A 17,130-nucleotide genomic window follows, 5' to 3' on the forward strand; every position below is an offset into this window, starting at 1 on the left:
CAGAGAACCAGGAGATGTTGCCATGTCAAAGTTCAGCCACAGACAGGGAGACGCATGCCAATGGAAGTGCCCACAGCAGGATGAAGAGAATGAAGCAACATTACAGGCATCTTCTAGCTGGTGGGGTCCATGTATGGTCCCTCAAGACTCTGTCAAGGTGTCAAGTGATTTAGAAGCAGCATGAGTAGCCAAAGTGGCTTTGATGCAGTAGATCAATAGAAGAATCATCTAGGAATATCATCATCCAGAGAGAGAGAAACCTCCATTGAAGAGAATAAATTTCCCTCAATAGAGAAAAGCAATCCATTGCCTAAAGACACCAGCAAAAACTGAGGCTATCTGGGAGTGGGAGGGGTTATATACAGTAGGGGAATGTCCCTGCAGCTGGGAGTGGGAGGGGTTATATACAGTAGGGGAATGTCCCTGCAGCTGAGAGTGGGAGGGGTTATATACAGTAGAGGAATGTCCCTGCAGCTGAGAGTGGGAGGGGTATATACAGTAGGGGAATGTCCCTGCAGCTGAGAGTGGGAGGGGTATATATAGTAGGAGAATGTCCCTGCAGCTGGTAATGGGAGGGGTATATACAGTAGGGGAATGTCCCTGCAGCTGAGAGTGGGAGGGGTTATATACAGTAGGGGAATGTCCCTGCAGCTGAGAGTGGGAAGAGTTATATAGGGGGATGCACCTGCAGCTGGGAGTGGGAGGGGTTAAACAGGGGGATGTCCCTGCAACTTCTTTATTGCTAGTGTCCAATCACCTGACGGTGGCAGTATATAACCCAGTTGTAATGATTTGATCCTGTGCCCTGTACTATATGACTGGGAAAGTGTGATGGTGTACTGAGCTGGAGGCTGCCATCACAATGCTATATACAATGACACACATCTACAGTATATACAAACACGTACAGTATACAGACAGTATATATACACACACAACTTACAGAAATTACTAGAACGCAGCCTGACCCACCTTTTCTTGTCTTTTTCCTTTGGGATTTTGGTGCGTAGGCCGTACATCATGTTCTGGTGAATTTGGGCAAAGTCTTTATTTTCACATAAGTACGGAAAATATGGATGTTGGGTTATGCAGGAAATTCCCTCCAGATGAGGCCGGATTTCACGGATCTCCATGCAGCAGATGGACTCTGGTCCTGTGGATAATGGGATACAGTTCCCGCAGGAGCACCAGTCTGTGTGACCAATCCTATGTGTGTCTATGTCCACCATGTGATCGGGATTATTGGGATCTCGCCTGGGGTTACTAGGAAAGCAGCCCCCCTCCACCCAAGGGAACCTATTCTTTTCCAACAACTTTTGTTTAAGTATTTCTAACTATAAAGAAATCAAAAGAGAAATATTAGGAAAGAAATGAATTACAAATACAATGACCAATAGCAGCTTAAGTCTACTAGTACTCCATTCTATACTCCAAAACTCAATACTACACTGAACATTTTACGACACTTCTTCATGCTACCTGTTCCCGCCAAAACCAACAGATCTCTTCCTCATGCTGCCTGTTCCCGCCAAAACCAACAGCTCTCTTCTTCATGCTGCCTGTTCCCGCCAAAACCAACAGCTCTCTTCCTCATGCTGCCTGTTCCCGCCAAAACCAACAGCTCTCTTCCTCATACTGCATGTTCCCGCCAAAACCAACAGCTCTCTTCCTCATGCTGCCTGTTCCTGCCAAAACCAACAGCTCTCTTCCTCATACTGCATGTTCCCACCAAAACCAACAGCTCTCTTCCTCATGCTGCCTGTTCCCGCCAAAACCAACAGCTCTCTTCTTCATGCTGTCTGTTCCCGCCAAAACCAACAGCTCTCTTCCTCATGCTGCCTGTTCCCGCCAAAACCAACAGCTCTCTTCTTCATGCTGTCTGTTCCCACCAAAACCAACAGCTCTCTTCCTCATGCTGTCTGTTCCCGCCAAAACCAACAGCTCTCTTCTTCATGCTGTCTGTTCCCGCCAAAACCAACAGCTCTCTTCCTCATGCTGCCTGTTCCCGCCAAAACCAACAGCTCTCTTCTTCATGCTACCTGTTCCCGCCAAAACCAACAGCTCTCTTCCTCATGCTGCATGTTCCCGCCAAAACCAACAGCTCTCTTCTTCATGCTACCTGTTCCCGCCAAAACCAACAGCTCTCTTCCTCATGCTGCATGTTCCCGCCAAAACCAACAGCTCTCTTCCTCATGCTGTCTGTTCCCGCCAAAACCAACAACTCTCTTCCTCATGCTGCCTGTTCCCGCCAAAACCAACAGCTCTCTTCCTCATGCTGTCTGTTCCCGCCAAAACCAACAGCTCTCTTCCTCATGCTGTCTGTTCCCGCCAAAACCAACAGCTCTCTTCCTCATGCTGCCTGTTCCCGCCAAAACCAACAGCTCTCTTCCTCATGCTGTCTGTTCCCGACAAAACCAACAGCTCTCTTCCTCATGCTGTCTGTTCCCGACAAAACCAACAGCTCTCTTCCTCATGCTGTCTGTTCCCGCCAAAACCAACAGCTCTCTTCCTCATGCTGTCTGTTCCCGCCAAAACCAACAGCTCTCTTCCTCATGTGGTCTGTTCCCGCCAAAACCAACAGCTCTCTTCTTCATGCTGTCTGTTCCCGCCAAAACCAACAGCTCTCTTCTTCATGCTGTCTGTTCCCGCCAAAACCATCAGCTCTCTTCTTCATGCTGTCTGTTCCCGCCAAAACCAACAGCTCTCTTCCTCATGTGGTCTGTTCCCGCCAAAACCAACAGCTCTCTTCCTCATACTGCCTGTTCCCGCCAAAACCAACAGCTCTCTTCCTCATGCTGCCTGTTCCCGCCAAAACCAACAGCTCTCTTCTTCATACTGTCTGTTCCCGCCAAAACCAACAGCTCTCTTCTTCATGCTGCCTGTTCCCACCAAAACCAACAGCTCTCATCGTCATGCGGTCTGTTCCCGCCAAAACCAACAGCTCTCTTCTTCATGCTGTCTGTTCCCGCCAAAACCAACAGCTCTCTTCTTCATGCTGTCTGTTCCCGCCAAAACCAACAGCTCTCTTCTTCATGCTGTCTGTTCCTGCCAAAACCAACAGCTCTCTTCCTCATGTTGTCTGTTCCCGCCAAAACCAACAGCTCTCTTCCTCATGTTGTCTGTTCCTGCCAAAACCAACAGCTCTCTTCCTCATGCGGTCTGTTCCCGACAAAACCAACAGCTCTCTTCCTCATGCTGCCCGTTCCCGACAAAACCAACAGCTCTCTTCCTCATGCTGCCTGTTCCCGCCAAAACCAACAGCTCTCTTCCTGCCAAAACCAACAGCTCTCTTCCTCATTGTCACGGGTCACCCACACACCACGCCCACAGCGACTAGCTAACCGAGGCGTGCACGTGCGGCCGTGACTTGGGGTAAGAGGGAATAAAGGGGACTTAACTTTGAATATATAAAACCGTATATAAGATTAGCCGTGATATCCTTCCACAGCCCGCACTACCTCTGGCCACCACCGGATGGAGACTCCACTCCAATCTAGCTGGTCGACCACACACTGGCAGATACAAATCTTACATACAATCTGGTGCACTGATAAGAGATGAGGACCAGCTCAGCAATTACACCCTTCTAGGGCCCTCCAGCTATCCTACAGCTTGAACCCCGGTGTTAAGCACTCTTACACTGTCCACACACCCCCACACCAGACACACCACAAAAGGTAGCCTACCACCACTCAACAGTTTATCCGCAGAACAGTCTGCTGGGACACCCCACACACACAGATCTCCGTCTGGCCGATCTGTTACCTTTTACAATCTGCACACAATCTGCCCACACACAGTGCAATTGCATACAGATTGGCAATGAGCTTGACCGAGCGTTTAAAGGCACTAAAATACAATACAATCTAATCTCTCCAATCTAATCTCTCCGGAGATATGAGCCCGAGCTTAAATACACAGAAGTCACTAATTAATTTTAAGATTTAATTTCCCGAAAGTGGGTGGAGCATAAAATATGTACAAAATATAAAAAGTTACAGAAATACAAAAAATACAAGAAGACACACAAATGACTATTCATTATAAAATAAAAGGAAATAAAAAACAGAAGTAAAACTTTACCAAGATCTATCCTGCGACTGCAGCAAGTCAGAAAAGTCAGCAATCCGTTGGTCGATCAACCAGCTCCATACGAATCACAAATGTCCCAATGCCCGTTCAACCCATTTATGGGGATATGGATGTAGGCGGGACATTAGTCCTTGGCTAATTGACCCTGGGGGGTGTTCCTCTACCTGCCCACATGATGTTCTGGGTGCTGACCTGCCCAAGTTCAATCGGACTAAGACCGGCTTGAAACACCAAGTCGGGGATTGGATTTCCGACACCAGCACATCGGCCCGATCACGACAATACCAAACACTTTTCGACTGTCGCCATCCAGCGCCACCTAACCATTTCCTGCATTTTCCTGGCCTTCTACCTAATCCACAAATATGATTTTTAGGTGTCAGTGTGGCACACAGAGTGCCCTAACAGAAGGGAGTATGTTCATCTTTCTGCAACTAATATTTTATCTTTTATGAGGGATGAAACATACTTCTTTGATGTATGGATATTCCTTTTAGAGCTTCCAATGTCAGGCAGACAACTCGTCTGCAGTCATTTCCTCCAAACAGGTTTTCCCAGAAGGTGACAACCTTATTAATGCAAAGGTGTCACATCCAGGAAGCCGGGCTTTTCAGACGCTAATTGATGCCTCTGTGTCTAAGTACCTCTGACTGAATATACATCTTTAATGACAATGGAATGTCCCTACAGTTAGGATTACATATTGCTACTGATCACAACTTATCTACTCAAATCTGTACATTTATGTCACCTGTACGTTACATCATGTCACATGTACATTACACTCATGCTGTCTGTTCCCGCCAAAACCAACAGCTCTCTTCCTGCCAAAACCAATAGCTCTCTTCTTCATGCTGTCTGTTCCCGCCAAAACCAACAGCTCTCTTCCTCATGCTGCCTGTTCCCGCCAAAACCAACAGCTTTCTTCCTCATGCTGTCTGTTCCCGCCAAAACCAACAGCTCTCTTCCTCATGCTGCCTGTTCCCGCCAAAACCAACAGCTCTCTTCCTCATGCTGCCTGTTCCCGCCAAAACCAACAGCTCTCTTCTTCATGCTGTCTGTTCCCGCCAAAACCAACAGCTCTCTTCCTCATGCTGTCTGTTCCCGCCTTAGCCCCAACAAATGTTAATTTTAGGTGTATGCTATAGGTCCCTTAACAATACAGAGGATGAGGAGTCCCATCTCCTTTCACAGTTAGAGGTGGCAGGGTAATGTTATAATCATAAGGGACTTCAATTAACGTGATACTGAGTGGGCAGGCAGTGCGGCTCACTCGGCTGAGGCTTGTCATTTCTGGAATCTAATGCCGGACAATTTCATTAGTCAAATGGTGGAAGCCCCAACTACAGATAATGCTCTGCTGGACCTACTAATTACAAACAACACAGAGCTGACTGCAGATGTGGAAGTAAGGAATAATTTAGGTAACAGTGATCACAGAGTAATTACGTTTGCTGCAAGTTACAAAAGGACACTTGGGGGAAGTACACTAATATTTCTAACTTTACTAAGCTGTGCTCCATAATACATGACACTAAATGGGATCAAATTCTTGAAACAAAGACCGCTGAAGAGAAGTAGGAGTGCTTTAAGGACATATTAAACAACAGCACTCGTCAATGCATTCCACTAGGAAACAATAAAACAAAAACAAAAGTTATACCTGGGTGGCAAAAAACTAACATAAAAAAGCACTTTCCATTAACCACTTCAATACTGCGATATAGCCAAACGATGGCTCAGCTCAGTCGTCTAGATCTGGGAGGACATCCAGGGACATCATCCTGGGAACGCGCTTCCAGCGTGCCCCCTGGGGTGCACATCAGGAAGTGTCTGTGATCGCTGTGTGCCTTAGACACAAAGCATCACAGATCGGGGTAAAAGGCCAATCACAGCAGCCCTTTACCACATGATTTCTGTGTTCAACAATAAGCGATCACAAATGTAAACAAAAAAGATCATCCAGGGTTTGATAGTTCTCCTTCCCTCACACAAAGTCCGAGTGTGAGGGAAGAAGACGGATATGTTGCTGGACAGCGAGTCATACATTTTACAATGTTTTACAATGATACTCAGTGCCCATCAGTACTGCCTCATTATTGCACATCAGTGTAGCCACATCAGTTCAGCCTGATCAGCGCCCATCAGAGGAGCCACATCAGCGCCCATCAGAGGAGCCACATCAGCGCTTATCAGAGCAGCCTCATCAGCACCCATCAGTGCAGCCTCATCAGCACCCATCAGTGCAGCCTCATCAGCACCCATCAGAGCAGCCTCATCAGCACCCATCAGTGCAGCCTCATCAGCACCCATCAGAGCAGCCTCATCAGCACCCATCAGAGCAGCCTCATCAGCACCCATCAGTGCAGCCTCATTAGCACCCATCAGTGCAGCCTCATTAGCACCCATCAGAGCAGCCTCATTAGCACCCATCAGTGCAGCCTCATTAGCACCCATCAGTGCAGCCTCATTAGCACCCATCAGAGCAGCCTCATTAGCACCCATCAGTGCAGCCTCATCAGCACCCATCAGTGCAGCCTCATCAGCGCCCAACAGTGCAGCCTAATTAGCACCCATCAGAGCAGCCTCATTAGCACCCATCAGTGCAGCCGCATCAGCACCCATCAGTGCAGCCTCATCAGCGCCCAACAGTGCAGCCTAATTAGCACCCATCAGAGCAGCCTCATCAGCACCCATCAGTGCAGCCTCATTAGCACCCAGCAGTGCAGCCTCATTAGCACCCATCAGTGCAGCCTCATTAGCACCCATCAGAGCAGCCTCATTAGCACCCAGCAGAGCAGCCACATCAGCACCCATCAGAGCAGCCACATCAGCACCCATCAGAGCAGCCTCAATAGCGCACCTCAATGCAGCCACATCTGTCCCAGTGTCCCCATCACAGCAGTGTGTCACCAAAGCCTGCGTACATTATGTCTAAAAAACTATTTACCAGCGAGGAGGCATTTCAAATCCTCATTATGACAGACGAGAGCTGTGGGACACTCTCCGTGTCTGATTCAGGATATGAAGCAATGTTAAGTAGTGGGTCTGTAACAGAACCAAAGGAGGAAAGTGTGCCAACAAACAAAGGCGTTCTAGCAAGGAGCAGCAACCACCAGTAGTAGTGCGGTATCTCTGCATGAAAGGACGGGTACTAGTGGGGTGTCACATCAGCCACAAAGGGTTTGGGCTCATTCCATTCTACCAGATGCACTTGAAAACCAGGCATGGCTTCCCCCTAACTCCGGAACAGCTAATATCCCCACTATTATTGCACAGACAGGTGTTCAGGCCATTGATTTATTTTATATATTTGTCACAGAAGATTTATTAAGTTCATTTGTGGACCAGTGCATCCTATATACCCCTCAATGTAGAACCCAACAACCCAAATTCAAGTTATGCCCATCCGTGTAAATGGAAACCGCTACCAGTGGAGGAACTAAAAATCTTTTTGGGCCTCACATTTAATATCGGACTTACAAAAAAAAAGTGTTATACTCCTACTGGTCCACCCACCTTACCCATCACATGCCCATTTATTCATCAGTTATGCCAAGAACAGCTTGAATGTACTGGAGAGGACTGAACTGGCCAGCAATGAGTCCACATCTCCATCCCATAGAGCTACTGTGGAGAGATCTCAGAACAGCAGTTGGTAAAAAGGAACCTTCCAATCTGAGAGACCCGGCGCAGTCGGCAAAAGAAGAGCGCTCCAAACTTTAAGGAGAGAGGTGGAAGAAACTCATTGATGGTTACAGGAAGCCATTGATTTTACTTATTTTTTTCCAAGGGGAATGCTACCAAATATTACATGGTGGGTGCCAATAATTTTGTCCAGTCCAATTTTGGGATTTTGCGTGGAATGTGTCAGATTTGGCTTTTTGTTTGTTTTTGTGTGTGTGTGTGTGTGTGGGGGGGGGGGGGGGCAGGATTTTTGGCCATGTACAGTCAGGTCCATGAATATTGGGGCATTGACACAATTGTAACATTTTTGGCTCTATACACCACAATGAATTTGAAATGAAACGAACAAGATGTGCTTTAACTGAAGACTGTCAGCTTTAATTTGAGGGTATTTACATCCAAATCAGGTGAACGGTGTAGGAATGACAACAGTTTGCATAGGTGCCTCCCACTTGTTAAGGGACCAAAAGTAATGGGACAGAATAATAATCATAAATCAAACTTTCACTTTTTAATACTTGGTTACAAATCCTTTGCAGTCAATGACAGCCTGAAGTGTGGAACGCATAGACATCCCCAGACGCTGGGTGTCATCCCTGGTGATGCTCTGCCAGGCCTCTACTGCAACTGTCTTCAGTTCCTGCTTGTTCTTGGGGCATTTTCCCTTCAGTTTTGTCTTCAGCAAGTGAAATGCTCAATCGGATTCAGGTCAGGTGATGGACTTGGCCATTGCAGAACATTCCATTTCTTTGGTTCTTTTGCAGTCTGCTTTGGGTCATTTTCCATCTGCACTGTGAAGCGTCCAATGAGTTGTGAAGCATTTGGCTGAATATGAGCCGATAATATTCCCGAAACACTTCACAATTCATCCGGCTGCTTCTGTCAGCAGTCACATCATCAATAAATACAAGAGAAGCAGTTCCACTGGCAGCCATACATGCCCCGCCATGACACTACCACCACCATGATCACTGATGAGGTGGTATGCTGAGGACCATGAGCAGTTCCTTCTCCATACTCTTCTCTTCCCATCACTCTGGTACAAGTTGATGTCGGTCTCCTCTGTCCATAGGATGTTGTTCCAGAACTGTGAAGGCTTTTTTACATGTCGTTTGGCAAACTCTAATCTGGCCTTCCTGTGTTTGAGGCTCACCAATGGTTTCCATCTTGTGATGAACCCTCTGTATTCACTCTGGTGAAGTCTCCTCTTGATTGGTGACTTTGACACACATACACCTACCTCCTGGAGAGTGTTCTTGATCTGGCCAACTGTTGTGAAGGGTGTTTTCTTCACCAGGGAAAGAATTCTTCGCTCATCCACCACAGTTGTTTTCCGTGGTCTTCCGGGTCTTTTGGTGTTGCTGAGCTCACCGGTGCGTTCCTTCTTTTTAAGAATGTTCCAAACAGTTGTTTTGGCCACGCCTAATGATTTTGCTATCTCTCTGATGGGTTTGTTTTGTTGTTTCAGCCTAATGATGGCTTCACTGATAGTGACAGCTCTTTGGATCTCATCTTGAGAGTTGACAGCAACAGATTCCAAATGCAAATAGCACACTTGAAATGAACTCTGGACCTTTTATCTGCTCATTGTAATTGGGATAATGAGGGAATAACACACACCTGGCCATGGAACAGCTGAGAAGCCAATTGTCCCATTACTTTTGGTCCCTTAACAAGTGGGAGGCACATATGCAAACTGTTGTAATTCCTACACCGTTCACCTGATTTGGATGTAAATACCCTCACATTAAAGCTGACAGTCTGCAGTTAAAGCACATCTTGTTTGTTTCATTTCAAATCCATTGTGGTGGTGTATAGAGCCAAAAATGTTAGAATTGTGTCCATGTCCCAATATTTATGGACCTGACTGTGTTATTGGACATGTATTTTATGATTATACGGTTCCTTTATTTGAGTGATAACACCCAGTGCCCCTCCCCAAAGTAATAAACTTTATAAAATTCGGCCACTACTTAAGAAAATTTTCCCAGCTGTATATCCTGGACAAAAACATCTGTGTGGAGGAGTCGCTTGTCCACTTCACTGACCGGCTGGGCATCAGGTAGGTAATTCCCTGATAGAAGGGCCCAAAATGGAGTGAAGTTGTAGAAGCTGATGCAAACGAGCCACGGGGTACACATATGCCTTCAGCATGTATGAAGGAAAGAACACAGATGCATCCCCTTACTGCCCAGATTATATTGGACCTATTGGATTGGCATTCCCACTCTGAAGAGGGTTATCATCTATACCTCGACAACTATTATACCAGCCGCCACTTTTCCACAATCTTCACCAGAAGCAAACACTACCATGCGGCACAGCAGCTAATAGGAAGGGCTTCCCACAAAGGCTGGTGAATACAAAACTGAAAACAGGGGAGTCGCTGAATTTGTGGAACAAAGACGTGTTGAGTATGAAGTGGAGGGACAAAGGAGACATAGATAGGCTTTCCTCAATACACCACAACACCTCCATGCAAATCCATGGAAGGAATGACCCAGTCCATCTTCCCTCCCATCACCCCTCTTATCACCTCCCCCATCACCTCTCCCATCTCCCCTCTTATCACCTCTCGCATCCCCTTCCCCATCAACTCTCCCATCCCCTCCCCCATCACCTCTCCCATCTCCCCTCTTATCACCCCTCTTATCTCCTCCCCCATCAACTCTCCCATCTCCCCTCTCGCATCCCCTTCCCCATCAACTCTCCCATCACCTCTCCCATCTTCCCTCCCATCACCCCTCTTATCACCTCCCCCATCACCTCTCCCATCTCCCCTCTCATCACCTCTCGCATCCCCTTCCCCATCAACTCTCCCATCCCCTCCCCCATCAACTCTCTCATCTCTCTTTCCATCACCTTTCCCATCTCCCCTCCCATCATCTCCCCCATCTCCTCTAACATCTCTGCTCCCATCTCCGCTACCATATCCTCTCCCATCACCTCTCCCATTTTCTCTCCCATCTCCCTTCCCATCTCTTCTAACATCTCTCTTCCCATCACCTCCCCAATTTCCTCTCCCATCCCATCTCCTCTAACATCTCCCCTCCCATCCCCTCTCATCACCTATCCCATCTCCCTTACCATCACCTTTCCCATCTCATCTCCCCTCCCATCACCTCCTCCATTTCCTCTCCCATCCTATCTCCTCTCCCATCACCACTCCCATCTCTCCTCCCATCCCATCACCACTCCCATCTCTCCCATCACCCCTCCCATCTCCTTTACCGTCACCACTTCCATTATCTCTCCTCTCCCATCTCCTCTGCAATCACCTCTTCCAAAATTCTTGAACCGGCCCTGTCCTGTCCACACTATGTGAACTATGAGGAATAGAACAGATCCTGAGATTGCGCTGCCCATGGTGTGTCATTATTATTATTTTATAGGACATATGGTGCCAACAGTTTGCTCAACACTTTACAACATAAAGGGAGACAATACAGTAATGATACAGTTCAATACAAGAAGGTTGGGAGGGCCCTGATCCTGGGAGCTTACAATCTAAGAGGCATGACTTGGTTCACTGCTGGAGGCACTGTGCTTACCTTTGCGAAAAGCTGCAGTTTTAATGTCCACCAGCAGGTGTCTCCCAGCAGTCAGTAGGTTCCAGCAATTGTCTCCACCTGGCCACACCTGCTGGGAGGGTACTTAAGGTTCACTTCTGCTATGGCTCCTCCCATCAGTGTTTTGGCTGCTCCTTACTTGTACCCTTTGCCATGTTACTGCCAGACTCTGTTGCCCTCGCCCTGTACCCAGTGCCTTGTTCCCTGTTGCTCCTCTCTGCAGTTCGCTCATCTAGTCTCCCCCCATTCCATCTGCTATCTGCTCTCCTAGTTTTCCACTGCCTAGCATGTTTCATTTATATATATATATACACACACATATATACATACATATACACACACATATATACATACATATACACACACATATATACATACATATACACACACATATATACATACATATACACACACATATATACATACATATACACACACATATATACATACATACACACTATATTGCCAAAAGTATTGGGCCAGCCCACCGAATCATTGGTTCCAGGTGTTCCAATCCCCTCCATGGCCACAGGTCTATAAAATCAAGCCCCTAGGCATGCAGACTGCTTCTACAAACATTGGTGAAAGAATGGGTCGCTCTCAGGAGAAGGAGGAGGCCATGTAAAATGACAGAGCGGGGTCAGCGCATGCTGAAGCGCACAGTGCGCCAGAAATCGCCAACTGTCTGCAGAGTCAATAGCTAAAGACCTCCAAACTTGGTGTGGCCTTCAGATGAGCCCAACAACAGTGCGTAGAGAGCTTCATGGAATGGGTTTCCATGGCCGAGCAGCTGCATCCAAGCCTTCCATCACCAAGTGCAATGCACAGCGTTGGATGCCGTGGTGTAAAGCACGCCGCCACTGGACTCTAGAGCAGAGGAGACGTGTTCTCTGGAGGGACCAATCACGCTTCTTTGTCTGGCAATCCAATGGATGTGTCTGGGTTTGGTGGTTGCCGGGAGAACAGTACTTACCTGACTGCATTGTGCCAAGTGTAAAGTTTGGCGGAGGGGGGATTTTGGTGTGGGGTTGTTTTTCAGGGGTTGGGCTTGGCCTCCTAGTTCCAGTGAAGGGAACTCTTAAGGCGACATTTTGGACAATTTAATGCTCCCAACTTTGTGGGAAGAGTTTGGGGATGGCCCCTTCCTGTTCCAACATGACTACCCACCAGTGCACAAAGCAAGGTCCATAAAGACATGGAGGAGCCAGTTTGGGGTGGAGGAACTTGACTGTCCTGCACAGAGTCCTGACCTCAACCCCATAGAACACCTTTGGGATGAATTAGAGCGGAGACTGCGAGCCAGGCCTCCTCCCCCGACATCAGTGCCCCTCCCCCGACATCAGGCCTCCTCCCCCGACATCAGTGCCTGACCTTGACAAATGTGCTTCTGGAAGAATGGTCCAACCTTCCCATAGACACCCTCCTAAACCTTGTGGACGGCCTTCCCAGAAGAGTTGAAGCTGTTATAGCTGCAAAGGGCGGGGCCAACTCAATATTGAACTCTATGGACTAAGACTGGGGGGTCATTAAAGGTCATGTGTGTGGAAAGGGCGGGGCCAACTCAATATTGAACCCTACGGACTAAGACTGGGGGGCCATTAAAGGTCATGTGTGGGGAAAGGCGGGGCCAACTCAATATTGAACCCTACGGACTAAGACTGAGGGGCCATTAAAGGTCATGCGTGTGGAAAGGGTGGGGCCAACTCAATATTGAACCCTACGGACTAAGAGTGGGGGGCCATTAAAGGTCATGTGTGGGGAAAGGCGGGCGGCCCAATACTCGGGGCAATATAGTGTATATACAGTATGTATGGTCTGGTCCCAGTCTCTGTGTAGCTACATATGTCTGGACATCCCAGCTGCTGACTCCTGACATACTGTGTGATCTATGAGGAGAAGAATAGATCCCATGTGAATATTGTAATTGGATCATCTTATCCTGGGAGGAGGAGACTGTAGTCAGGTGACAACTAAGGTGTGTTTCCACAATTTATCATCTAAAGTCAGGATGTCACTTAACCCCGACCTTCTTCAGTGTTACCATAGTAGGATGGGAAAGAACACTCCCTTCTTCATCCTGCCCCAACCCACAGCCTGCCTTCCATATACCTCCTTCACCTGCCCCAACCCACAGCCTGCCTTCCATATACCTCCTTCACCTGCCCCAACCCACAGCCTGCCTTCCATATACCTCCTTCACCTGCCCCAACCCACAGCCTGCCTTCCATATACCTCCTTCACCTGCCCCAACCCACAGCCTGCCTTCCATATACCTCCTTCACCTGCCCCAACCCACAGCCTGCCTTCCATATACCTCCTTCACCTGCCCCAACCCACAGCCTGCCTTCCATATACCTCCTTCACCTGCCCCAATCCACAGCCCGCCTTCCATATACTGACTTCACCTGCCCCAACCCACAGCCTGCCTTCCATATACCTCCTTCACCTGCCCCAACCCACAGCCTGCCTTCCATATACCTCCTTCACCTGTCCCAATCTACATCCCGCCTTCCATATACTGCCTTCACCTGCCCCAACCCACAGCCTGCCTTCCATATACTGCCTTCACCTGCCCCAAACCACAGCCTGCCTTCCATATACCTCCTTCACCTGCCCCAACCCACAGCCTGCCTTCCATATACCTCCTTCACCTGCCCCAACCCACAGCCTGCCTTCCATATACCTCCTTCACCTGCCCCAACCCACAGCCTGCCTTCCATATACCTCCTTCACCTTCCCCAACTCACAGCCTGATCTCCGTATACTGCCTTCACCTGCCCCAACCCACAGCCTGCCTTCCATATACCTCCTTCACCTGCCCCAACTCACAGCCTGATCTCCGTATACTGCCTTCACCTGCCCCAACCCACAGCCTGCCTTCCATATACCTCCTTCACCTGCCCCAACCCACAGCCTGCCTTCCATATACCTCCTTCACCTGCCCCAATCCACAGCCTGCCTTCCATATACCTCCTATACCTGCCCCAATCCACAGCCTGCCTTCCATATACCTCCTTCACCTGCCCCAATCCACAGCTTGCCTTCCATATACCTCCTTCACCTGCCCCAATCCACAGCCTGCCTTCCATATACTGACTTCACCTGCCCCAACCCACAGCCTGCCTTCCATATACCTCCTTCACCTGCCCCAATCCACAGCTTGCCTTCCATATACCTCCTTCACCTGCCCCAATCCACAGCCTGCCTTCCATATACCTCCTTCACCTGCCCCAATCCACAGCCTGCCTTCCATATACTGCCTTCACCTGCCCCAATCTACAGCCTGCCTTCCATATACTGCCTTCATCTGCCCCAACCCACAGCCTGCCTTCCATATACCTCCTTCACCTGCCCCAATCCACAGCCTGCCTTCCATATACCTCCTTCACCTGCCCCAACCCACAGCCTGCTCTACATATACTGCCTTCACCTGCCCCAACCCACAGCCTGCCTTCCATATACTGCCTTCACCTGCCCCAATCTACAGCCTGCCTTCCATATACTGCCTTCACCTGCCCCAACCCACAGCCTACCTTCCATATACTGCCTTCACCTGCCCTAATCCACAGCCTGCCTTCCATATACCTCCTTCACCTGCCCCAACCAACAGCCTGCCTTCCATATACCTCCTTCACCTGCCCCAACCCACAGCCTGCCTTCCATATACCTCCTTCACCTGCCCCAATCCACAGCCTGCCTTCCATATACTGCCTTCACCTGCCCCAATTTACAGCCCGCCTTCCATATACTGCCTTCACCTGACCCAATCTACAGCCCGCCTTCCACATACCTCCTTCACCTGCCCCAACCCACAGCCCGTCTTCCATATACCTCCTTCACCTGCCCCAACCCACAGCCTGCTCTACATATACTGCCTTCACGTGCCCAAACCCACAGCCCTCCTTCCATATACCTCCTTCACCTGCCCCAACCCACAGCCTGCCTTCCATATACTGCCTTCACCTGCCCCAACCCACAGCCCGTCTTCCATATACCTCCTTCACCTGCCCCAACCCACAGCCTGCCTTCCATATACCTCCTTCACCTGCCCCAATCCACAGCCTGCCTTCCATATACCTCCTTCACCTGCCCCAATCTACAGCCCGCCTTCCATATACTGCCTTCACCTGTCCCAACCCACAGCCTGCCCTCCATATACTGCCTTCGTCTGCCCTAACCCACAGCCTGCCTTGCATATACCGCCTTCACCTGCCCCAATCCACAGCCTGCCTTCCATATACTGCCTTCACCTGCCCCAACCCATAGCCCTCCTTCCATATACCTCCTTCACCTGCCCCAATCCACAGCCTGCCCTCCATATACTGCCTTCGCCTGCCCCAACCCACAGCCTGCCCTCCGTATACCGCCTTCACCTGTCCCAACCCACAGCCTGCCTTCCATATACTGCCTTCACCTGCCCCAACCCACAGCCTGCTCTCTGTATACTGCCTTCACCTGCCCCAACCCACAGCCTGCTCTCTGTATACTGCCTTCACCTGCCCCAACCCACAGCCTGCTCTCTGTATACTGCCTTCACCTGCCCCAACCCACAGCCCTCCTTCCATATACTGCCTTCACCTGCCCCAACGCACAGCCTGCCCTCCATATACTGCCTTCACCTGCCCCAACCCATAGCCCTCCTTCCATATACTGCCTTCACCTTCCCCAACCCACAGCCTGCCCTCCGTATACCGCCTTCACCTGTCCGAACCCACAGCCCACCCTCCATATACTGCCTTCGCCTGCCCCAACCCACAGCCTGCTCTCTGTATACTGCCTTCACCTGCCCCAACCCACAGCCTGCTCTCTGTATACTGCCTTCACCTGCCCCAACCCACAGCCTGCTCTCTGTATACTGCCTTCACCTGCCCCAACCCACAGCCTGCTCTCTGTATACTGCCTTCACCTGCCCCAACCCACAGCCTGCTCTCTGTATACTGCCTTCACCTGCCCCAACTGTACTGGGTAAGACAACGCCGTGTATTGGTATTACTGATTATTACTGGGTGGGTGCCGCCCCCTCCTTCCTGTGACCATTAATACAAATGAAGAACTCCTGGTACTCACCTTCTCTTCACGACTCAGTGGTTTGGGAAGGACTTGACCTCCACCACTCGCCCCCATCATGTCCTGAGCCACAGATCTACAATCATCACAACAATCTGCAATCACAATCCATCCTCCAACAAAATAAGACAGCTCCACCCTACTACCCGCCCCCCTCCACCCTACTTACCCCCCCGCCCCGACAGCTCCACCCTATTACACCCCTATCTGACAGCTCCACCCTACTACCCCCCGCCCTGACAGCTCCACCCTATTACACCCAGCTCTGACAGCTCCACCCTATTACACCCCTCCCTGACAGCTCCACCCTACTACCCACCCTCCTTCCTGACAGCTCCACCCTACTACCCCCCGCCCTGACAGCTCCACCCTATTACACCCAGCTCTGACAGCTCCACCCTACTACCCCCCCCCTCCCGACAGCTCCACCCTACTAACCTCCTCCCCGACAGCTCCACCCTACTGCCCCCCTCCCGACAGCTCCACCTTACTACCCCCCCCCCCGAACAGCTCCACCCTACTATCCCCCTCATTGACAGCTCCACCTTATTACCCCCATCCCTGACAGCTCCACGCTACTATCCGCCTCCCTGACAACTCCACCCTACTACCCCCCTCCCTGACATCTCCACCCTATTACCCCCCTCCCTGACAGCTCCACCCTACTACCTTCCTGTATAATAGCTTCACCCAATTACACCCAGCTCTGACAGCT

General features: G+C 49.7%; 1 protein-coding gene across 1 annotated transcript in view; it reads right to left on the reverse strand.

The window, feature by feature from the left end:
- LOC149429410 (uncharacterized) overlaps positions 1-17,130 on the reverse strand; it is a 64,142-nt gene that overhangs the window by 22,266 nt on the left and 24,746 nt on the right. Inside the window, exon 7 of the mRNA XM_089666439.1 lies at positions 16,416-16,491. Coding sequence (XP_089522565.1) covers positions 16,416-16,491 — 76 coding nt within the window. The remainder of the gene's footprint in view (positions 1-16,415; positions 16,492-17,130) is intronic.

The sequence above is a fragment of the Staurois parvus genome, unplaced genomic scaffold (assembly GCF_062004578.1).
Source record: "Staurois parvus isolate SC_StPar_1 unplaced genomic scaffold, SC_StPar_1.0 ptg002708l, whole genome shotgun sequence".
NCBI lineage: Eukaryota > Metazoa > Chordata > Amphibia > Anura > Ranidae > Staurois > Staurois parvus.